General features: G+C 37.4%; 1 protein-coding gene across 1 annotated transcript in view; it reads left to right on the top strand.

Annotated features, from left to right (window-relative positions):
• LOC136839374 (protein sickie-like) overlaps window positions 1-25000 on the top strand; it is a 245394-nt gene that overhangs the window by 144418 nt on the left and 75976 nt on the right. Inside the window, exon 2 of the mRNA XM_067105291.1 lies at window positions 5734-5857. Coding sequence (XP_066961392.1) covers window positions 5734-5857 — 124 coding nt within the window. The remainder of the gene's footprint in view (window positions 1-5733; window positions 5858-25000) is intronic.

Here is a 25000-nt window from a genome sequence, read left to right as displayed (position 1 = left end):
CATATTTCCTCAGTTATTTTATATATATTATGCAAGAGAGTTCAGATGGATGTAGTAAAGCTTCCTGTACGTGCATGTGCCCTCAGTTATTTTATATTATGCAAGAGAGTTCAGATGGCTGTACTTCTGTACGTGCATTTCGGACCTCTCTTTCTTTGCGACCTTTCACTGTTTGAACAATAAGGTTTGATCTCACAGGGATCATTGTAGATGAAGGGGAACTAAGACCATCTCTCTCTCTCTCTCTCTCTCTCTCTCTCTCTCTCTCTCTCTCTCTCTCTCTCTGCTAAATTTTACTGTTTGTAGAACATTAAGTGAGCTGTAAGGGTAGGTGTGCGACGATTTCTTAAAAAAAAAAAATGCAAACTATAGATTCGACACCTTTTGTAGCCCGCATCATGATATGGGCATTTTCAGATGGCGATCAACCACTTTTTAAGTGCGACATTCTGAAATAGCTTTTTGCGACAACTGGTAAGAGCCAAGTTGGAGTTTTGGTTGAAAAGTACCTTTACCTCAAAGTGTATAAAAATTATCGAGAGAGAGAGAGAGAGAGAGAGAGAGAGAGAGAGAGAGAGAGAGAGAGAGAGAGAGAGAGCGCAGCATCAGCAGCATGCCAGGTGGTTCGTGAATCTGGAATACCAGTTGTGCTGTTGATGAGAATGGCGTTTCCCCTCATGTCCTGGATTAACTATGTCCAGTGGTTGACCGTTTGAGGGGATATTGGGTGAAGGAGGGTAGTTGGTCCTTTGACGTAGTGAGGGGAAGAAGTGTTTTCACGTAGAAGAGGTGTCTCATACGAGTTCATTTTTATTCTTTACTCGGTATGTTTACAATTTCCTATGAGTATAGATCCTCATTGGTTTAACTTTTGTTCCAAGTATTTGCTACTAGGCTTGATCAATTAAAACTTTTATCAGTTGGAAGTGGTGACCATGTCGTCATATTTGCCTGATATAGCACAAACTATCATTTATTTATGACAATCTTGTTTTCCTGAGCAGTCTACGTCTCCTAAGGTTACATTAGTCTGTAGATTGGTAGTTCTTCTTTAAGGCTGCTGGGCTTGCAATATTTATGTCTGGATCCCCTTTATACGGCCTCCGAGATCATAGGTTGAAATTGGGCGTTCCCGTTTTAGAAGTTATTAGTGCATAGCTGTTCCTTGGACCAGATTCTTCACGATATGACAACATACCACATATATGTAATATCCGACTGTTGTATAGTATCACTTTATAATTCGAAAATCATGCATGCAGTTGGAAACGTATCTTTGTTGAACGTCAAGGCTTTGCACACTTGACTTTTCATTTTATTTCCTTTTAGTATATATGTATATATATATATATATGTATATATATATATATATATATATATATATATATATATATATATGATTTAAATATTATATAATTATATATATATATGATATATATATATGTATGTATGTATGTATACCGAAATATTATTATATCATAAATATAATTGTGATGTTTTTCATGGGAATGCTTTGAATATTGAATGGAATCTACACAAAAATTTAAAATTAGTTAAAAAATAAAGATGTTGTTTTTCTGGGTAGAATTAATTACAACTCTGTTCCGCAGCGATCAAAATTGAGACAGTCAAGAACACCAATTTGTTATAACTATTTCTTACGAACCATGAACGCACTGTTCTAGTTTCAACGTTTCGAACTATCCAATTATGAAATAACGGTGTGTAGCTTTCCTGTTACTTTTATTGTCATTCCAGGACGTAATTGCATTTGCAAGTGCACAGCTTTTGTGGAATCCTGTGTCAGTCTTTCTTTGAACATCCGCTTACACATGAAAGAAACTTTAAGGGTCAAAATATCGCTCTTGTTTACTAGCATTTTCACCGTGTGGCCTTTGATTAGTTTCACGTAGTCCATTGAAGTGTACTGTGTTACTATTGTATTTGTTAGATTGTTCAGTATTTTTGCGGTAGCACTGAGTCCGGCACGGGAGACTTCATTGAGTTTTTCTCTTGCAAGTATGTTTGAGAATTGTAATGCACATACACGTGTTTTGTAGCAAAATATATATATATATATATATATATATATATATATATGTGTGTGTGTGTATATATATATATATATATATATATATGTGTATATATATATATATATATATATATATATATATATATATATATATATATATATATATATACTAAATATTGAGTATCATATTTTACTTTCCGTAATTACACTTTGTTCAAGCTTGAACACCAAGCACGTTTACGCTTTCTCTTTAACTGAATACCTTCGAACAAAGACCATTTCTCTTTCTGTCTTCGAGTTACGTACCCGTTGGTTCCGTAAGATACCCGTTGTCTCGCAGACAACACCTGTTTCAGTGCTTCGATTAAAGTGTCAGTCATTTGTGATTGCTTTTCTTCACCCTACCAATCTGGGTGATTCTATCATTGCTTGGGGATAGTTACTCACACAGTGTGTGCGTGTGTGTGTCTATGTGCAGGTATCAGTTCATCAGAGTTGCATCCGTGTAAAGGCAAGTTATATAACTTTCTTGGTCGTGTTGGTTTATTTAGTGTTTTCTTTCGTAATAAATCATATATTTACCTCTTTATAAAGCTGTGGTATGCATAATATCCTTAGCCTTACTTTCTAGATTTTTTTAAGAAGTACCATATTTAGATGCATGTTCAGTTCTCTGCTTAGGGGTGGCAAAAATGGATGGTTGCGTTATAAATACATTTTTTTGTATTCTGAAAATTGATGGATTCGAAAAGTACCCTGATTGGTAGTCGTGGGTGTTACGATGCATTTGTCCATAAAACACACATACTCACATTTGTGTGCTAACATAGCAGATATCATTCATTATTGTCTTTTTCGTGAGAGCCACTCCCATTTAGGGAAAAAGGCTTAATATTTTATATATATATATATATATATATATATATATATATATATATATATATATATATATATATATATATATATATATAATGTGTATATATATTTATATATATATATATATATATAGTATATATAGCATGCCTGTTCAGTATAAGACTCTCATAAGACAAACGGTAATATCTTAGTCGCTTATGATACAACTTAACTGATAAAAGCAGTCTAAATAAAAGCGAGACACACTGTAACCAAATCACCTTGTCGGTCACAAGTACAATTCCTTTATTGATAGAATGCTATCTCTATCATATTTGTGACTAGTTTCAGTGTTATTTTATCCACCAATCAATTTTTCGGCATTGTCTACCCAACATTCAGTTGTTTGGCAACAGATGGGACCAAAAGAGAACGAAAGGAGGAACACGAGACAGGAAGGAGCGATTATATTTTGTCAGAAAAGAAAAATGTTCTGTGAATTGACTGGTTATTTTACTACTAAACCACTTTGTGACTTTAGACTTCAACAGCTCCGAACCATATCAAAGTCTTGTTAGGTGACACATTTTCCGCAGTCAATGCTAATTTTTATTTTGCTGTATAAAGATGTGCATAAGCTTTTTACATTATAATGGTTAAAAATGGCCGGAGATGAGGGTCCATTGTTTATGTTGATGAAGATGATTAACAAAATTCAGACATAATTCTAAAGTTTGAAATTATTGAGCTTAAAAACTGCTTGCTTAGGTAATCCAGTTTTCCAGATGAATAGATTGAATATATGGTTGGTTTTAACATAAAATGAGAAGGGTCATTGAATTAAATACTGGATTCGGATCTGGACCATGAGCCTATGCCTCCCTTTTAATCATCTTTACAACGAAGCCTTCCGGAATATTGATGAGGATACACGAAATCCCAATCATTCTTTAGATGTCATTACATGGTTGTAACGGTGTTTAATGCTTGAACATTTACTTTCAACCTATAGTATGTCTATGTAAACGTTGTTTGACAAGTACGGTGGTGTAATCCAAATGGTATATTTCATGCATTACAGCTACAATTGCTACCTCTTGAATTATTATTCATAGTAGTAGTGGTAGTAGTTAAAAGTTAAGTATATCTTAGTTTAACCAGACCACTGAGCTGATTAACAGCTCTCCTAGGGCTGGCCCGAAGGATTAGATTTATTTTTACGTGGCTAAGAACCAATTGGTTACCTAGTAACGGGACCTACAGCTTATTGTGGAATCCGAACCACATTATAGCGAGAAATGAATTTCTATCATCAGAAACAAATTCCTCTTGTTCTTCACTGGCCAGTCGGAGATTCGAAGTCGCGACCAACTATGTGGTAGCTGAGAACGGAAGCCGCTCACCCAGCGAAGAACTAGTAGTAGTAGTAGTAGTAGTAGTAGTAGTAGTAGTAGTGTCTTTTACGCAGACGTATTATGATTTTTGAACCCGATAAGAAATCAGCATGCCGCAGAAACTGTTTTGTGAGGGAACATTACAAAAAAAATGTCTCATCCCTTGGCAAAGCAGCCCGTAGCGTCTGTAATTATGATTATAACATTGAGATATTGATTTATCGGCGGCTATTGAGCGTAACCTATATTCTCCATGGTGTCTGTCGAAGCACGAGTCCTATTGATGGTTAGGTCTAATGGGTCACAGCTGTCGAATATTGATTTATCGTGACGTTAGGAAATGGATTCTGAATGGGGATGTTTACACTCCGATCTCATCCCATATGGCGTGAGGGGACAGTGTACAGCATGGTTAGTTCCTTGTTTTATTTTAAATAGCATGAAAGGATTTCGTTTTGTTTATGTGTAGACAGTGAGGTCCAATGAACGAGTTTAAAAAGCTTATGCCCAATCCTAGTTGAATTTTATAAGTATATTGATCTTTCATTGTAATATTTTTTATTTCACATAGTATGAAAATTACGATTGTATTCAACAATAATTTTGTATCGTAATGTGGCAGATACTAACTGAAACTCTAATTATGCATTTACTACGTACGTGCATTTTGAATAACAAAGGAATTTCGCTGTTACGTGTGAAGTTACATTTGAGTTAGTAACCCACGAAAAAAAACAATGATACTAAACTCACTCGCAGATTTTCTTAGTAAACTAAACGTGTTAGAAACGTAAAGAGAAAACCTTTGCCTGAAACTACGAGGACACAGTCGTCTATTCAGCATCGAAGGCTCTGCCCTGTTCTTTTCAACTCCCCCTCTCCCTTTCTTACATATCAACTCGTTTAAGGTAAATTCGTTGCAGCTGGCAACACACAGCCCATCTTTTATTATCACGCAGCATTTTCTGTTGTTCTCTCGTCCGTTCGGGATGTTTGTTGTTACAGTGTTATCTTTTAAGAAACATCATGAAAGGGAAATGACACTTAACTAGTTTCAGTTGCATTTTTAGTTCTCTCTCTCTCTCTCTCTCTCTCTCTCTCTCTCTCTCTCTCTCTCTCTCTCTCTCTCTCTCTCTCGTAATAGAAAAAAAAACCTAGGAAATAATTCCTACGTAGTAACTAAGAAATTAAGCATGAAAACAAAGCAAGCCCATTGAGGTAAGAATGACCTACAATACTGTAGACCCCACGTAAGTATTTTCATTCACCTTTTTCCATGCTTTGTCTCTTATTTTGTGCGTAATTGAGTTGGTAAATTTTGAACTTCCTTCCGATAGATATTTTGCAAACCGTCAACTCAAAGCATTTTCATGATTTTCTTTAGTATACCCGTTTTCTGTGCTGTCAAGTAAAGTTTTCTGTTAACACTCCGTTTTCTTTCATGCATTGCAGGTTCGCAGTTGAAAAGCGGAGCTTCGGCCAGCAGCAGCAGATCCACTTCCCCCGCCAACGGCACGGGCATCCCGCAACCGAGAAGTCATGGTGGTAGGGCATCGCTCAACGAAAAACATGCCAAGTAAGTCTCAAAGTTATTATTATGAACGACTTAAGTTATAGTTAGAAATTCATGGATCGGTGTATGATCGGTGGGGAAGAGAAGACATCATTTCAATTGGCTGGAGCTGTGTTGATGATTGCATAGTTTAAGTGTTTCTTAAAAGTTCCTTGATAAATCGACTAATTGTAAGTCATGTCTCAGTAATTAGAAAGAAATGTTGGTGAATCTTCTAATAATGCTGTCATCGAGGAGTTAACTAGTCCATATGTAAGCTATATTACTGAATCTTCGACTCATGCAGTCAGCTTAAAATTGACTACAGCGCATATAAACTGAAGTTTGTATACTTTATCAACAGAATCGAACTCTTTCCTATATATTAAGTGTTTTTAATATTATTCGGTATAGTGGATATGAGTTTTGGCCCTAAGAATTTGTCTCCAGGAAATAGCTGTGTTGTTTGCCATTCCATTGAAAGTTTAGTTTGTTATAAACCCCATCCCTTCGACAGGTTCCAAGTACTCTGTAATCAGTGTAGATTACTTTGGTGATTCCCTTTCTTTACGAGGATATGTATGTTTTCTCTGTATATGTGCATATTGGAAGTGAGAGTTTCAGAGGAATCGTAGATAACTCAGGAACATGAAGAAGGAATGATGCTTGTCACTGAAATTAGAAATAAGGACGTTCTATGCCGTTTTTTTATGTATAGTAAACAGAAACAATATTATTAGCATAGCTATAAAACTCCAGTTATGCCCTTTCACTTGGTAAAGAACAAGTGACTCTCAAGTATTTGGAGACACTAGTGTAAATGGTGACTCCTGAAGTAATTTAGTTTCTCATTATTAAGAGAGAGAGAGAGAGAGATCGTCGTAGGATACCACGTGATTAACAGAAAAGAAAAGAAAAGAAAAGATGAAAAGCCGTCTGACCCAAACAAGGCCCACACACAGTAAGCAGTGGGAGCACAAGTGAGAGTAACCACGACGCGTTTTCTAGAAGTGGCTGTGTTGGGTTAAAGGACAGAAAGGGAGGGAGATTTAGAAGGGATGTTTTGGTGGGGAGGATAGGGGATGGGGGTTATTTTGATGAAAGGGCACATTGAGGGCACACACAAACCGTGGCTTAAAGAGGTTGGGGGAAGGCAGGGAGAAGGTTGGTATTAGGAGTAGTCAAAGGCGGAGGTGGCGGTCAGGGTCACCGCCATCAACGGTGGCGGTATATTAGTGTGTCCTGCCTGTCGGTAATTGGCCTGCTAGGGCGCCGCCCCCAAGATCCGAGGTGTAAGGAGAGATGTGAAGAAAGTGCGTATTACGTTGGTAATTACTCTCAAAGATTCAAGATGACAGAATGAATAAAGTTTCCTCTGAAAAGGCCAAGAAACGATTTTTATGGTATAAATATGAGTATTAATGCAACCTTGAAAAATCGATCTCAGTATGCTTGTTTACTATAAATCCGTAATTGATTGATCACAGCTGTTTATATGATTCCGAAACCAATGTCTGTCTCTCTCTTAAGAATTCAGAACACCTTGACGTTCAAGAAAAAATGATGTTTTAGCAAATTACCGAACTGCATTTATGTAAATAATATGATGTAAGTGCCTTTTTATAATTTTTCTATCAAGAAGAAAATTATCCTGGTGGTTTTACTGCTGCCATTGAGATATTTATTTTTTGCTATAAACGGAATCTGCAGTGTATATTAGTTCTAATACATGTTGACAGTAATATTTTATTTGTTAATAATTCCATACATCATTTGCTGTATAGTAGTGACGAATGTTCGTTACTATTATTCTCTTATTTATACCCGGAGAACAATATTTCAAGACCCAGAGGTATTGATGTGTTAAGATTATATTTTCATCCACAAAATTTAATGTCTGCTCTCTCTCTCAAGCAAGAAATTAGCATTGAAATATTGTTGGATAAGCAACATTTCCACTACAGTACTTGGAAAGTATGGCGCAGGATATTGATATTATGGTTGGTTCTGATATTCGGTAATATGTAAACTAGAAAATTAAGAGTATTTTTTCCCTATTAATTTCGAAGCTAAAAACGTAGGGAAAATGTAATTGTTATATTGGAGCATTTCTTCTATAAGTGCTACTTAATTTATAGCAATCCTCACTACCATTCTTTATACAGTTTATTTTTATCAGCATACCAATATAATTAAATATATCTAGAAGTTTGTTGCATTCCAGTGCAGTTTTTCTGTATCGTCTAATGTAACGCTTGTGGTTCGGGGTTTTGCTGTATTTTGCTGGATACGTTTTGTGCCATTATAATCGCATCTTAGACATGACTTGTCCCTGATACCCAATTCATCTCTCTCTCTCTCTCTCTCTCTCTCTCTCTCTCTCTCTCTCTCTCTCTCTCTCTATATATATATATATATATATATATATATATATATATATATATATATATATATATATATATTGTGTGTGTGTGTGTGTGTATACATTGCTTGAATGCATGTTGTTTGTAAAGATATGTACAATTGCATATAGGCCTCATCATCTTAGTCTTTTTTAAGATGAAAGATTACCCTGCAACATTGTGGATCTTGCACTGAGTTGCACATTCCCTCAAGAAGTTCCCTTTTGTTTATGGTCTTCGCATACGTGTTTTGGTGAGGAAATGAATCGGCCGTTGTCTTCGTCTTGTACAGTGTGTGTGTGTGTGTGTGTGTGTGTGTGTGTGTTGTGCATCTTCGACGGTAGAAGACGAAAATGATCAAAGTCAGGGCCACGGCAAAGCTCACGTCCATGCTAAGCTGCAATTGCAGTTTCATTAAAGGTAACTGCATCACTTATATGGTACGATTAGAGCTATTATATGTCGGAGTGAGACTGGGCCGTGATTAATGGGCCAGATTTGTAGATATTGTTGGTGTATCATAAATCATTGCCATGTAAAACCTTATGTGATAATATTTTTGGCTGAGCTAACTTAATGAATGACGCCTCCCAAATACGCTGAGGGGAACGTTATCTCTCGTAATTGCACTACGGTTTGATAATTATCATTAATGACGGTAGGGAGAGACACAAGAGTTTTATCTGTGGGCGTCGTATAGCTCTCTACCCACGCATCTCTTTCACACCCACTTTATTATGTGGTTGGACGGCTGGATTCTGTGAGTCACCCTTCAAGTAGGCGGCAGGGGTCAGAGAAAATGCCCCAGGTAGGGGTCACTGAGGTAGTTGCATTTCTAAGCACCCCCCTCCCCCTTCCCCCACACTTCGCCTTACTACATAAGTAATTTTAATATTTTGTTTAGATCCCTGTGATTTTAGTGTGTTATATTAAATAGAATTTTACAAACAAGATTAATATTTATTCTTGTTGTATTACTGTTAATGATAACTTGAAGAATTACATAAAAGATTTCAAAACACGTGAATTGGTTACCCTTCGTAACCTTTTATGGAAGAGTCCTTGGTTAGCAGCTTGGGATGTGCATTTGGATAATTGAATCTTATATATCTTTTCTGCGCCGTTCCTGTTAAGATAAGGGATTCGTTGAATTTATCTCTTGGTTTGAAATCTTTCTCTGTTCGCAAAGTTCTGTTTAAAATCGGTTCGTTTTTTTATGTTGTTGTGTCTGTGTGTGGTTTTATTTGTAATATTTAGCTGGCGTGTCTGATGTTATGAGTTCCATTGGCTGAAATACCTTCATTTATACATTTTTTTTACTTCAAGATTGCCCACTTGTTCATCACCTTCAAGACACTCGGTATGTATTCGATGGTAGAGAGCCCTTTTTTCATTGCTCAGGGTCTATTAAGATATTCTAACGAATGCAGCTCTTCACCGACGGCAGGGTGTAATTTAGTTCTGTTTGGTAGGTGAATGACGTTCAATGAAGATAAAGTTTTGAAGAGTGAATGAATTCTTAGGGGGATCTAATTGCGTTGTTATGCTTTGTCAGACCAGGTACGGTATATTATTAGTTGAATAATTATTAAAACAAGTTTTCATAACCTTTTTCTTAGAATGTTCAAGATATTTTTTATGTATTTTAACGTCCTTCCAGTATGTGGTACTCAATGATTTTTTTACTTATTCAGATTAGAAATTCATCTATGGTTGAGTAATTTTGTACGTTACACCCTACCTCTGTATTCATATGTATTCAGGTGTTAACGTCGACAAATTTAACCGAACGTTCTAAAAGAGAACTGTCATAATGCATAAGAATTAGTTACAATGGAGACTTTTAGTGTCGTTTAGGGGGCTTCGAACTTTTATTTGGGCTTCGTTTTACCCATGCCTTGTGGCCCCTTTGCTCTAGACACATATATCACAGGGAGGCAGGTAACAAGGCTTGCATTGGCCACTTCTACCCATCCATGTTGGGTTCCGCCTACGCCCACACGCCCATATGGTCTAGAATGTGGGCGGGTCACGTCCAAATGTGGTCTCCATAATCTTCGTTTCGTATTCCATGACCGTCAAGACAGAGATAATCAATGAAAGTTTGGCAGTGTTGAAAACTGGCCCTTGATTATGTTGTGACAGGGAGTGTCCATTATTCTGGGTAGTTTTATCTGATGGGTTGTTCTTTGTTTCTCACGTCTCTCTTCTTAAGAAGGTGCAGTTTGTTATAGAAATTTTCTCTCATGGGTGCACTCTCTTCCAAATGGTATTTACACCAACTCTTACAGACCGGCTGTCTGTTACATCCATAGGTAAACTTGCATGTCCATACAATGAGTCAGGTAACAGCATCCCTCTGTGCATTTGTCTGCTTGGCTTGTGTGTATACCGTTGCTATTTCTCTGCTAAGAATGAACAGCAATTAAAACGCTTTTGTTCGATTTAAGATGAGACTCTGCTCGTTACAATTTACACGTACAAAAATGCATTGACTGGTTGCAGAGATAATAAAGTGTTTATAAACATTTAAGCATTTATCTGCCAAAGTGCTTGCGCTTTGTCATGCAGTATCGTCTTCAGTAGCGCAATACAAAATACAGAAAGCTTGATTTAAGGTAGCTAGCCTATTTTGAAATGTAACGCTTATCATGTAGCGGGAATTCTGGTATTTAGATTTATAGATGAGAGCCCACCTGGCATGTAGTTTATATGCATAGCAAACATGAACTGATCATACCAGAACCTTATCAAGAATGAGCGTCATGCCCCTGAAGGTTATTGCACCGATGTGCTTAGGAGAGACGAATTTCACTGTTGCACGAAGACCCAGCTGGGTTATCAGACCACTTAATAATTCATGAACCACGCATCGTTCTGTGTAATAATGTGGCGAAACATGAGCGTACCTAATTCAGAGTTCTGGTTAAACCGTGCATCGGTCTTATTTGAAATGAAGATGCAGATGCTGATAAGCGTATTCATTTTATAGCTGCTTGTTTAGTAAACAAAGCTCCACGCGTGTTGCTGGGAGTGCCTTGTATCTAGAAGCCACTTTTCAGGTGGAATTAGTATCAATACAAGACGACAAGAAGGATGTGCCGCCGTACTGTGTTTTAATTAGTCAAAAAAATATTTTGTGTTACTGGGTTCTTGGGTTTTGGAGTCTGGAAATGGTGGGAAAATTACCGAAACATTTACTTGACCTTGAATCCCATGAAGGATTGATATCTTTAGCAAATGTTTATTATGGAATAGTTTGTTTAAATACTGTTTGCATTTTTGGAGTAAACTTGGAACACAGTAAATAATTAGAAATGTCGTTTATGAATATGTGTTTTTGATTAAATCTTAAAATTATCCAGACACTAAGGGGCCTTTTCGTATGTATTTGAAGAAAGCTAAAATAAACCAAATCTTTCGAGGTCTAAGAGTGAAAATCTTTATGGGAAATGAGAAATGACTTCCTATGTATTATAGTATCTCTTTTAGCGTGTTGCAAAGCTATCGTTTCTCTCTCACGATCAAAGTCCATAAAAGTTAGAGAAAAAAAAAAACAGATGCAAGCTTGTGCCTAATGGATGAGTTAATTCCTTTTAAGTATCCCCAAATGTGCCCGCAGATAAGATCCCCTGATTAAATTTCCGCCTCTTCCCAGCAATCCATTTTATCGATTTATCGATTTGAGCTGTAGAAGTTTCTTCCTGTCTTCACTGAATGGTATCGCTCTGCCTATTTCCCGTCTCTTTTGTTGCAAAGTAGCAAAGTTTTTTTTTTGATAAATGTGAACTCTGTATTTATTTTTGTATTTATACGTTTGATTCTTTTACGTTATTGAAACGGAAACAAATCTGTGAAATGTTTACTTTGAATATTATAAAAAAAAATTTAGACTTGAGGATGTCAGATAATAAAGAAATATAAAATGTAACGTCTTAATATTTTACAGCGATGGCCAAACAGCATCAGTATACGATTGTGTTGAAGGACAAGCATTAATAAAACTTACAAAACTTTTGGATCTTGTGAACAAGATTCCCTTTATAAGCTCGTAGGATATTGTACGTTTCTACAAACAAGTTCTTATGGTTAAATAACCTTGGAGAGTTAGTTAAATTTTTCATTGGCCTTTGAGAATAAACACATTCCGTTTGTTAGCAGGTTTCAAAAGGAAAAATATAGAAACTGCATTTAATCTTTCTGGCTTGTAAGAGCATTGCCAATTTTAAGCACATTTAATTGGTCTCAAATTGATTATTTTGTTAACAGCTTTTGGCGTTTTGCTTATATCGTATGTAAGTCTCTTTAATCTTTTGGAAATCTCGGACATCAGTGCAATATTGAGATGATTTTAATTATGAATTTTTTTAGTTGCTTATGGTTAGAAAATGTTCTTTATGATAAAGCGCTAGCGTGCTGTTGTTTTCTTATATATACACTAAGGCGAGAATTAGTATGGATTGACAGAAACTTTACGTATTTTATAATCTCTGTTGTAGTTCGGATAACGAAGACTAAGAAACCGGTTATTTTATTTTTATCAGTGAAGAAAACACGCCAAGCAAGCAGAGAGTAGTACCTTTCCTGTCACCTCTATTTATAGGAATTCTCTCATCTGTTATTTTCTGGTTTGACTGTAAAAAACACTGAATGTTATCTCCCTGTCATCCTGAGGATGTAATGTAGTGACTAGTGACGTCTTTTATGACGTAGTCATTATAGGTGTTCTTCGTCAGAAACAATACTGAACGTCTGTGTATTTGTTTTTAAATCGTCAGTTTTCTTTGTATAGCAACAAACTAATTAAAGGATGACGCCACTGTTGTCAGACGGGCTATCGAGACAATGTTTCATTGAAATGAGAAATGCTTGAGACGTACTCGCTTAACACTGAACACACACACTCAAGACGACTGGAGTTCAAAAATTATCTATAAGCCCCCCCTCTTCTGTGTGGCGATCCTTGAACTGTGAAATAAACTCGCTTCCATTCCTGTAAGCTGTGGTTTTGTTGGAAAAGTTTCGCACGAAATTCTGTTTTAATTTTCGCAGGATAGATTTCCGTTTCTCCTACAGCATTTGATTCTGCCTCCGCTTTCCCTGGGTGACCACTACGCTACGTTGTAGACAGCAAGTCGGGAAGCAGCTCCTGTCCTTTGATATATTATCACTCTGACGTCGAAGGTTTCGTAATAGCGTTGACCTAATAAGGGAGAAATGGTTTTCCTCGCGATACCCGTTTTTAATAGGAATCGTGACCTATGTGTTTGGTTACTGTATATTCTGTATAATTTTACAGACCGTGTGAATTGAAGGTGACGTGTTGTCCTACTAGTTAAAGGGCACAAGATATATCCGAAACAGAATGTTTTATTTTCTTTTAACATATTCATTCGTTACAAATCGTTCGGTATCTCGAAAAAATAGGCACGGTCATTTGAATACTTTGGGACATTTCCTTAAAAAAATTATGAACTTAGATCTCGTGCGCGATAATTTGAATACTTGGCACATCTCTTAAAAAGTAATTAACTACGGTCTCATTACTGTAGTCAAGAGAAGGATTTACTCAAAGCCCTTTTCATTAAAAGAAATTGTGAGTGAGGCTTAACCCTTCGTAGACTTGTTTATGGTAGATTTAAGGAGTCCCTTTTCTGTCATGATCATTTTGTTATCTCGTTAGTGTTTCTCTCTCTCTCTCTCTCTCTCTCTCTCTCTCTCTCTCTCTTTTAGTGTCATTAACATTTTGGCATTGTTTGAAGTCGAAACATTGGGCTGAAATCTCCTGTGAGACGAATCTGTTTGTTTCTCTTTAGTCAAAGTCACTTTCTGCTGATGATTCATACTTTTTCGTCAGCTAATTACAACCGTAAAGTGAGTCATTATGTGTGATTTCCATTTTGCGTCTCGTACTCGTAATTACTCTCGCTATCTTCCTCTTATGTTTACAGTTCTTTGCCTCCCCTATTCTTTTTTTTTTTTATTTCTTTTGTGTTCTGTTCCCTCTTCCGAATATTCCTCTTGTTCTAGTCGTCGATATAGCATCGATCCTTTTGTTGTTTATACTTTTTCCGTTGTCTCAATTTTTGTTGTGTTTCTGCTAATGAAAAGGGATCTGGGGATTGACGATGTACTGTTTTTATTTTTTCGATCTTGTAGCCCAGGTGAACGTTCCTGCTGGCTTTTCAGAAACTGCGTAATGGAAGTATATGGGAGAACGTGAACAAAGAATCGAGATTCTGCGAAGCAATCGGAGAAGTGCTGCTGTGCGACTGGGAGATATTGATGACCATGAACAAAGGGTCGAGATCATGGATGACTGAGCGACATATTCAGGCTGGTTCGCACTTCATGCGAACAGATTTTCACTTGGGTGTGATTTCTTCTGAAAATTTCGCTTTAGAATGGTTCGGATTTCAAAGGATGTTGTTGAATTTATTGTGACACTGTAGTCGATTTATTGATATAATTTTAAAAAATTTTTTTTGTGATGTAAAACGGTAAACTCCGTGTGGGTTTTATATGACAAAGCAGCTTTGACAAAGTTGGCTGGTAATGGCAGTGACCCTGGTGTAATGCTTTGATCTGCTGCAAAGCATAGTCCACGTTCATATTTTATTTTGCAACCTTTTTTGCAAAATGAAGCCTTTTCATTTATTTTGTTTTGCCTTGAGCGTCCAGAGGAACTGTGTTTATAGGTTTATGTTTATATGGAGCCGGAAATAAAAATCCCTTTGATATTTTTTACACAGGTACAGACACTAAAAACAGTACTGTAATTATATGCTCGGATAAACTATTACATTTATGCCCGAAACATTGTCGACAAATCGATCTTTTTTTATGCACTGATGTCACGCTGCGTGACCTTTTACTTTTTTCCATTGAGTTAGCGTCATCACGTCTTGTAAAAGGCCATTATTGCAATGCGATGATTACGCTCAGTCGACCAAATGGGTTCTTTTTATTGATGTCTCCAAATGGACTAATTGCCGTAAATGACAAACTCATTTGTGATTAAGGGGGTTAACGAGGGACTGCTTTAATTGTGTACCTCGAGCGGATAATGGGAGGGTGGGAGGTGAATGGGTGGTAACCATAGCAACCTGGGTGGAAAAAAGTCTTTGTATGGAGGTGCAAGGGGGGAAGTGATGTAAGAGGGAGAAGGGGTTGCCGATGGTAACACGTGACTCACCCCAGGGGCGCATGATGGCTGAAGGACTGACTACAGTGCTCCCTTCTGGAAAAGCTCTGCTTCAGGACGTAGAGGGACCGAAGTTGCATCAGACGTAGGCTGCAATTATATGTACCCATGTTCATTTCGACAAAGCTTCCTCGCGCCCGATTACTAATGGCAACGTCAATTCTTCTCTAGGTATCCGCGTGATGAGTCATTGCAATTATTTTCTTTGTTGGCTGAATTTTCCTAAAAATCCATTTTATGGCAGGTTGCAGGACGCAAGAATCTTCAGCGCTTGTGATGTACATTCAGCCATGTGAGGCACTTCGACTTAAATGCATCCTTTGAATGGTCCCTTCACAGGCGAAATCGTGACAAGGATGTTAATTTACCGATGAAATGTAATACTCTGCTTAATAAATAACCGTCGATCTGGAGTATCCTCCAAAAATTTTTTTATAGTTCTTTTGATTAGCTCTGTAAACATGACTCACCGAAGCTCTGTCGAACGAGGAAGCTTTTTACAAATGTCCCCTCGCTGATTTTTTAAAAGTCTCTTGGGCTGCTTCATTATTGATAGGAAAATGCTGGTGCATTTTAGAAGACTTGATGTGGGTGTCGAGTCCCAAATCGCCTCTCTTGACTCCCCTCCCCTCCCTCCCCTCCCCGGCTCCCGTCGCGTCCAGGAAAAATGAACCCTCGGTCTACCGATGGCTTCCTCCTCCTCCTCCTCCTCTCTTTTTTTCTTCATGATTGCAACTTTTGCTTTTTCCTCTTTTAGCGACATGATTTGGTATGATTCTCTCTCTCTCTCTCTCTCTCTCTCTCTCTCTCTCTCTCTCTCTCTCTCTCTCTCTCTCTCTCTTTTCTTTAGCGCTTTAGTAATTTCACCTTTTTTGTCATAAACTTAGTTGGTTTCCTTGTGTTAGGTTGCGTATATGTAGAATTACTGTGTGCATTTCATTTTCGTAGATTATGATTTATGTCGCAGATGATGGTAAGAAAATCCAGAGACATGATTCCTGTCATATACGTATGTGCTGTATGTTTTATGGCTGTTATTGCAATTACACATAACACTTAATCTCATTTAAACATGCGAGAACTGGTATTTGTAGAAACTTTATACAGGACTGAGATGAGGTTTCAGTTTAATCATTCTAGGTGCGACAGGCGATATGGATAGTATTTTGGGAGCATCATGAGTGTCCTTTAGAGTACTGGCATACGTAGAATCGTGTAATATTTCTACATATATGCACAGGCATGCGTGTATCCACAAAAAATGAAAGTTGAACCAAAATTACATGAAAACTTGTAATGTACCAACTTTTATGTTTACCCGTTACTGCAAGGTGAGGCTTCGTGCGCTGAAAGTCTTCAGTCATTACACCAAACGGTGTTGCTTCGTCGCTTCAGCAGCGAAGTGTAGATAACGGGATCATAAGCTTGCAATGCCAGTGTCACTCGTAACACTGTGGTTGTTAGATCTACGGAGAACATTTATGATATTACAAAACCCAGAGCGTTTTGTCATTATTCTTTCTTTGGAGTTCTCATCAAATGAACCTGAATGGAATTCGTGAAACAATAGATTGAAAGTGGAGCCGTCACCCATCACTTGCAGTCATCGGAATCTCAAGGATTAACATTTGTATGACTGCAAATGACGTCATGGGAATCTCGAAATGTTATTTTCAAACGAGAGCGAGAGAAAGAAAGGGGAAAACAAAATTCAATCATTAGGATAGAAAGTAGATTGAGAAAAGGCAAAGAAAAAGAAAAAGAGGAAATACAAATTTCTAGAATAACACGAAATTACTCATTCGAATGCAGAAGTGTAGAATAACAGTAAAGAGGCATCCGTGTTAAACTCAGGCCCTGTAAATTTCTGATTTTCTCACAACTCTGTTTCTCTTGAGAATGCAAAACAACAACAACAACAATAATAATAATAATAATAATAATAATAATAATAATAATAATAATAATAAAATAAAATAAAATTAAATTAAATTTAAAAGAAACGTCGAATGGAATTACAAGGTCTCAGTAGGTCTGCCCAGTTTCTTATAACACGCTTATTGTTGTACATTTGATCATGATTTTGCTTTTTTTTTATTTTTATGGAGAAGTGCACGTACAGCCGAGGAAAGGAAATAAGGTGATAACTAAAGTGCTCTTTAAATACCTGGTTTTTAGTTTAAGTCAGAGCAATGAATGTTGACGTAATCATACTGACCCTATAGATATGTTGCTGCAAAATTCTGAAGCAACACATTTTGATCCTCATATGGTGACCAAATTACGTATGGGGTTATGTAAGTAATTTTTTTCAATGCAAATACATTCGTATTTAGGTCATGTCAAAACATCGAAACATTTGATTTTGCGTTTTGAAGCCGGGACTTTGCCCTACTTCTTTGCAAGACTTTTTCAGTCTTAATATCCTACAGAATCTTGCACTGTCATTGCATGTAGCAATTTTAAAACATTAATTCACAAATTAATGCTTATCCTTCCTGACGTGTAGCGAATTAATTAAAACGCCGATAGCATACCGTATTGGTTGAGAAAGGATGTCACTGACATCGACTGTATATTTATAACGATCAGATGATTCGTTTGCATCATTTATTTCAACTGAGCTTGGCCGAAACACAATCCTTTTATTTGTATATTACTTAGTCTTGTGCACCGTTGCAATTTTCAGGAGCACACGTGCGTAAAAATTTCTAACTAGCCAGTGTTTTGAGAGTATTTCTTGAGGTCCCTATGGCTTTAGACACTAATTTTTGCAGGAGTAATCTAGTCGTTTGACTCTCAGTTCTTCGATTTAGTATTAATGTATGCATTTGTTTCCGTATACATATTTGCTACTGCATACATCCTAACGTTTGTTAATGGAGGAAACGCGAGTGATTCTGTCGTTAGGACGAGATGCCCACTAATCATACGGAACATCCATTAATAGAATATTTTGGAGAGGGGTCGGTGCTATTGTTTATCGTCTTCATTACAGCGGCTGCTAGATGAGCTCACACGTGTTACGTTAGCGGGACTTTACAGGAAGCCGTGACGCGCGTTACACGACTCCCTGATGTGGCAGTCACCTACGAGCGCTTTTGGCGACAGCACCGCCTTATTCAGAGCTCCGTTGTCGCCATTCGCCTCGCGTCACGCGTCTTCCAAAAGTTTCATATATCCCGAGTGCGTCGAGGTTTTGCCTCATTTAGCTTTAGTTGAAAGAAATTGCGTGTTGATCTAGTATGTCGTAATTGGTGTTCATTATTTTCTTTGCTGTTTCGTATGTTGACAAACGGTGAATTTTTTTTTTATTTAAAACACGAAATTATATGGTGTAATGTTGTTGAGTTCAAGTACAGTACTTGCTAACGAGTGATGTAAACAGGTGGTGTAGTGCATGAAAAAGGAGTGTAATATGTTTTGAATAGTGAAAACATACGCGCAGGGAAAAAATATGAGTTATTGCAAGTGTGAGGGTGAAAATACTCGAGTGAGGGAGGTGTGGAGGGTGTGCAGATGTTCGTTCGTCTGTTAAGTCTCTCTCTCACATGGTTTGTACAACTTACCCCATCCAAGTTCAGTATGGAGTACAGTATTTTCATGTTCCGGCGTCATCCTTACCTTTTTGTTCTTATCTGCCCGTGGTCTACTGAACCCTAACTTTCACATACCCTTCGTGATTATAAGTTTTTTCTTTTTACAATAAAGTGAATATTATAAAGCCAACACTTTTCCATTCATGTGTTAACGAACGTGGTTCCAATGTCAGCTTCGTTTTCTGTTTATCAAAAGATACCACAGTCTGTCTGTTCTCATAGATCCCTTGAAAGCAGGGTTTGATTTTTGCAAATTAATGAAAGTAAAAACCTATTTCAGAACGTTATCTAATTTTTTAATATAGTATGAATCAGATTTCTTAAAATTTGGGCCTGCATTACAATACTATGTCGAAATTCACTGTTGGAATAATGTTACATGAGTTCAGTTACATTTATCATTTGTGGACCATATGTCATGCAGTTAATACACGAACGTCATGCCCTAGTAATTTTCGTAGCCACTGGACCGTGCACAGCACGAAGCGAGCCTGTAGTCCCTCATTGCTACATGGGGATGTCAAAATAGTGAGGAAAATGAAATCTGGCGGTAATCATTTATTTTTGGCTTTCATTTGCGCTCAGTAACTTTTAGCTTTCATTCACCTTTTTATATGGGTTTAAGTTTTTAGATGAATTGTGTTTTTAATTTAAAATGACGTAGTGGCAATTTTATGCTGGCCTTTTGTTTCCTTTAAATGTATTCGAAGTTCCCACCTAATATTTTCATTTCTTTTGATGCTAGCTTCGCTTCTCTCTTAATGTTGGTTTATGGTCTCATTGCTGTTTGAAGAAAAATGTGGTTTGGTCATTAGTGTTGGAGAGAGCAATTAGGCTATTGATCATTTTTTGAGCTGATTAACATATCGATTGTAAGTGGCCGTTCGAATTGCCTGCGATGGCATTAATTCATTGAGACGGTTGGCTAATTTATTGATGACTTAATTGCCTCAAGCGCTTTGTCAGACACCTGCGTTGGATTGCTTTAATGAACGACGCTGTTGGACTGACATCTCTATTTATTTGTCAACGTATATGCTTTGCTTCTTTGGACTTTTGTTTTCGTAACTCTAAGTGGAAAAATATCTCGTCTGCTCTCCATGCATAAATAACCAGTAGGTATGAGTAGATAGGGCTGACTAGATTTCTTCTTAGGTATAACTAAAAGATTTCATGAACTTATTAAACAGTAAGCAGTATCTTCACAAGTCTTGAAGCTAGAACTAATGTCTTTTGCTGCATGAAAGAATTTATCAACTTCTCCGCCGAATATACGTACTTATGTACAGTACATTTAATGTTTCTTGAACTGTAAAGTAGTGTCGTATTATGTTAGGCAATGTACCTAACGTTGTGTTGTTTATATGTAGTGGAATGGTAAATTTTCCCATAAACGTTTGAACTGGTAATGAAATTATAAATTTATTTAAAGCTAACGAAATTGTGAACTTTAAATTGTTACCGAGATGAATCCTTAAGGTTGTAAAAATTCTGTTCGTGAAGGTTTGATGTAATATACAATCTGAAGTTCGGGATTTAATTAAACGCAGTGCTAAGAGATTACAATTTTATCATCCTAGCACTCACATTAATAGCAACTGTTGGTCTTCAGAATAATTAAGTTTTGCAAACAAAGAGGTTCTCATGACTGTGAGTTCTGTATACATTCACAGCGAAGTTGAGAGAGGGAGGGAGACAGAGATTGGAAACACTAGCTCCTCGAGCTTATTAAATAATGCATCAGGTTTTCACGGCAGATGTACCACTAATGCTAATTAGAAATTTGAAGTTTTCATGGCTAGTGTACACTTGCACGTTAAGTAACCTTGAATATTTAACATTTTAACAGCTGAAAGTCGCTATCCAAAATGCATAACTCACTATACAAATTTAGCAGCGCTTTTCAGGTGTTAAAATACTACACAATAAATTCTTCTCAGAAGACTTCCGGTTTAATGGCAAGTATACCTAAGCCATGAAAACTTTATAAATTCTTATTAACTTAAATGTACAAATACAACTGCCGTGAAAACCTGATACATCACTTGATGATCTAACCAGTTATGTTATGACCTCCTAACATGTCGTTATCTTAATGTAATAGAACTGACTGAACTGATAATTTGGTACAGATATCACATTTACTCTTCTGCACATTTTTAAAGTCGAACCACCACTCCCTTGTTGTAAGTGTATGGAGAAACAAGATTAGAGCCATCGTTGAAAGTTTATTTGGTATTTCCCTGTTGCATCTGAGTATATATGCTTGCCTTGGATTGAGAGAGAGAGAGAGAGAGAGAGAGAGAGAGAGAGAGAGAGAGAGAGAGAGAGAGAGAGAGAGAGAGTTAGCTTTGTTTATTTTGAAGCCACGTGGCCGTGCTATCATTTGTTAAAGTGTGACCTTGAGAATTGGGTAGGAAAGACGGCCGAAGGAGATGAACGAACCCCTGATGCTACTACTCCATCTCATTACACCCTTCCCATGGGACTCACCAAGGACACTGGGTTTCTCCTGAAGGGGAGAGGGGAGTCGAACTCCAGGGGAGAAAATGAGGGCGAAAGGGGAGGGGCCTGTTTCTGAGACTCCAAGACTAATGAGCCCTTGGCCTGTCTTCTGAAAGGGGATGAGAGGGAGGGGAAAGAGAGGGCGCAAGTGAGGATAAAGGCTCCGGCAACGAGGGGATACCGAGAAATCGAGAGAGAGAGAGAGAGAGAGAGAGAGAGAGAGAGAGAGAGAGAGAGAGAGAAGATGGGGTGGGTGATGTTAAGAGGGAGAGACGAGGAGGTGGGGGGAGGGACAGCGGATAGGCAAATGTGTGTGAGGGGAGAAAGTCAGAGCCTTAGCGCTGGGTTGAATTCAAAAGAGGCTTCGAGTGAACGAATGGGGTAAGAGAAGGGGTTTGAGGTAAGAGTTCTTGTCATCATGAATTAATTTGCATTAATCGCTAAAACTTACATACCAAACGATAAGCCCCTTTTTCTCCTTGTTTTAAATGTTTAACAATTACTAGACCTTGCGTTTCAAAGGCTAATGTTTTTCAATCTGTAATTGTTTTGTTTCACACTTCCATTAGGTTTGCCCTGATTTTAAATGCAAGCGATTTCCATATGGATTCGCTGTGGGTGTATGCACTTCTTCTGCGGAGACTGTTACGTATCAAGGACCAAACAATGTTACCCTAAGGAAAGAAATGCGTGTTGAGTGTTAGTTAGACTTCACGGAAAACTTCGTCTTATTACTGTATCAGTCACCGTTATTCAAGTAAATTTTTCTTTACGGCCAACCTTGATGGGGAAGGTTTCCTCATTTTGCTAGACAGAAAAATTTCCATTGTTTCTGGTGTTCATTTCCTATTGAATTGTTTTGGGGGTGTTTTTCTGCCAAAAAAAAAAAAAAAAAAAAGTCCAGTCGCATTGTTACCCTTTGAATAGTTCCTTCCTGTTTTTATCTGAATTCCGGCCTGTTTTTGACGATGGTGCTTGGTTCGTGTGTATGTGATGTTTGAGGAGAACACTAAGGTCTTCTTCCGGTTGCATGCAAAGCAGCTCTGTAAGGGAAAAGGAATTAAAAGACTTTATTTTAGTGACACAATTTGCAGATTAAAAAGGGATACATCAGTTTGACTATATAGCCGGTGTGTGCGATGGTAAGCGTGATAAGTAAAGTTGCTTGTTAGTTAAAGAAGACTGAATGAAGTTACGATATATGTACATTAAGTTTTTAATATTCCAGAATAATTTGCATTAACATTCTGCTGCTTTTTTTTTTTATAGAGCGGCTGCAGTATATCTAATGTGCATGCTTGTCCCTGGTTGCGTTTAATTATGGAATAATATTGTACCGACCTGTAAAGTGACAACAATTTTACTGATTGGCTGTATTGTAGACATAAAGTTTATTTTAGCAGATGGAGTTGGTGATAGCTCTAAGATGCGCAAATACGCGTAATGGTCGTCAAAACTTCCTGATCGTTATGTTATTTATGTACTTATAGTAATAATAGTACAGCTGAAAGTACTAGGAGTAAAATTAGCCTTCCGCCAACGTTTAGTTTAAATCTCCTCGGCAGTAGTAAATAAAAGCCTCAGAAGGGTAATCATCAATGCAGCTGGGTTTGGTTGTTTGCAGACGAAGTTAAGATGAGGGTGGGTCGGAGGAGGAGTGGATGGTGAGAGAGAGAGAGAAAAAGGAAGAGAGCGAAAGAAGGAAGCAACAAGGATGAATGAGTCACCGGGGATGGTAGAAGACGAGGGATAGATGGGTTGATGGGGTGTACCAAGGGGCGTGGCTTCACGAGAGAGAGAGAGAGAGTTGCAAGCCTCGATTCCAAAGCGCCAGACAGTTTTTAAAGTTTAGCTTGGAGAAGGAACGCGTGCGAGCAATGCTCAATCATACTTTCGTAGGAAATAGCGATCCAGACAGACATACAGATGCTGGTATGAAGAAAGAGCCTGTATGAGAGGAATAACTGGAATCCCAGATAAAAGAGGAGAGTGGTGGTGATTGGCGGGGGCGAAAAGCTGGAGAAAGAGGTCTTGTAAAGCAGATCAAACACGTAGAGAGAGAGAGAGAGAGAGAGAGAGAGAGAGAGGGAATGGGAATGTGACAGTACAGTCTGACATTTAGATACCCACGTCACTTCGGTGAGGCACATCAAAGACCTTCGTTGTTCTTCCATAGGGATTTGAAGACAGATGAATCGTAAGAGACCTCTGCACAGCATAAGACTACCCAGCTCTTTCACCGAAAGTGACGTTTTAAAAGTAATCTGAACGGGGTCTGACTTACACTAGAGGGTTCAATTTATACACTCATGTACGTGCGGTTGGTGATTTCTTAAAACTAATTTATATATTCATTTACTTGGGATTATAAGGTTATTTTTCCTTTATAAATTATTTATGGCTTGAAATTTGACACAGCAGATAATTTGATTGGTAAAATAGAAAAGTCGAGCTGTTGACATGAATGAATTTTATGAGGGGAGCGGTAGTTAAGCAAGAAATGTTTCAACATTTAAAATAACGATTTTGCCAGTAAGATATTAAGTTTTATAAGGATATCTTGATAAGTTTTAAAACCTATTCAGTAAAATGGATACAAAAATATACTATTAAAAAAATCTGGTTTCTTGAAAATTTCCCAAAAATAATGGATGTTATCTCTTTGAGTTTCCTTCACCAGGCTCTGTCGCAGAAAGTGCCAGTAGGCGTCTGGTAATGGGAAAAGATGGAACTTATATTTACAGAGATGTTGAAGGGTCACTTATTTTCCCGGAAATCGTAGGAAATGCTTTGGCGGAAATTTGTTTGGTTTGTGGAACTGACGGTGCCTGAACGATGTACTCTTTATTCTTTCATTGCTTGAACGATGTACCCTTTATCCTTTCATTGCTTTCTGCGTATTGACCTTCTATGATTTGGAAGGAAATTATTTCCGACCAAATTGTGACTTGGTGTTCGGATGAAATGCAACAGCTTTGGAATATTATGAACAAGGCACGTGGTCTTCTTTGTGATCTTAGTTTTCTGCACTTTTTTATTCTTTATTTCTTCTTTTGCTTTATGTCTGAGGGTCTATAACTTTTTGATTCTTTATTTCTTCTCTTCCTTTGTGTCTGAGTTTTTATAACCTTTTTTATTCTGTATTTCTCCTCTTCCTTTATGGCTGTGTGCTTTCAGAACTATAATCTCTTGGTGTTCATGATAGCGATGAAGTTAAAAGAGAGAAAGTTGGCTACAAAGTCGTTTGATAAATACAAGTTTAATGTTCTCTCTCTCTCTCTCTCTCTCTCTCTCTCTCTCTCTCTCTCTCTCTCTCTCTCTCTCTCAGGGAACAATTGCTACTGCATGCGTTTATTCTTACTGTGACTCTTTGCTTCTATTTATGCCCTTTGTATTAATTTTCAAGAAACAATTTTTCATGGAATTTTCTCGAGTAATTCCATTTCGGTGGCTAAGC

Source organism: Macrobrachium rosenbergii, chromosome 6 (genome assembly GCF_040412425.1).
Source record: "Macrobrachium rosenbergii isolate ZJJX-2024 chromosome 6, ASM4041242v1, whole genome shotgun sequence".
NCBI classification, from domain to species: Eukaryota; Metazoa; Arthropoda; class Malacostraca; order Decapoda; family Palaemonidae; genus Macrobrachium; species Macrobrachium rosenbergii.
This window is presented reverse-complemented; position numbering and strand designations above follow the sequence as displayed.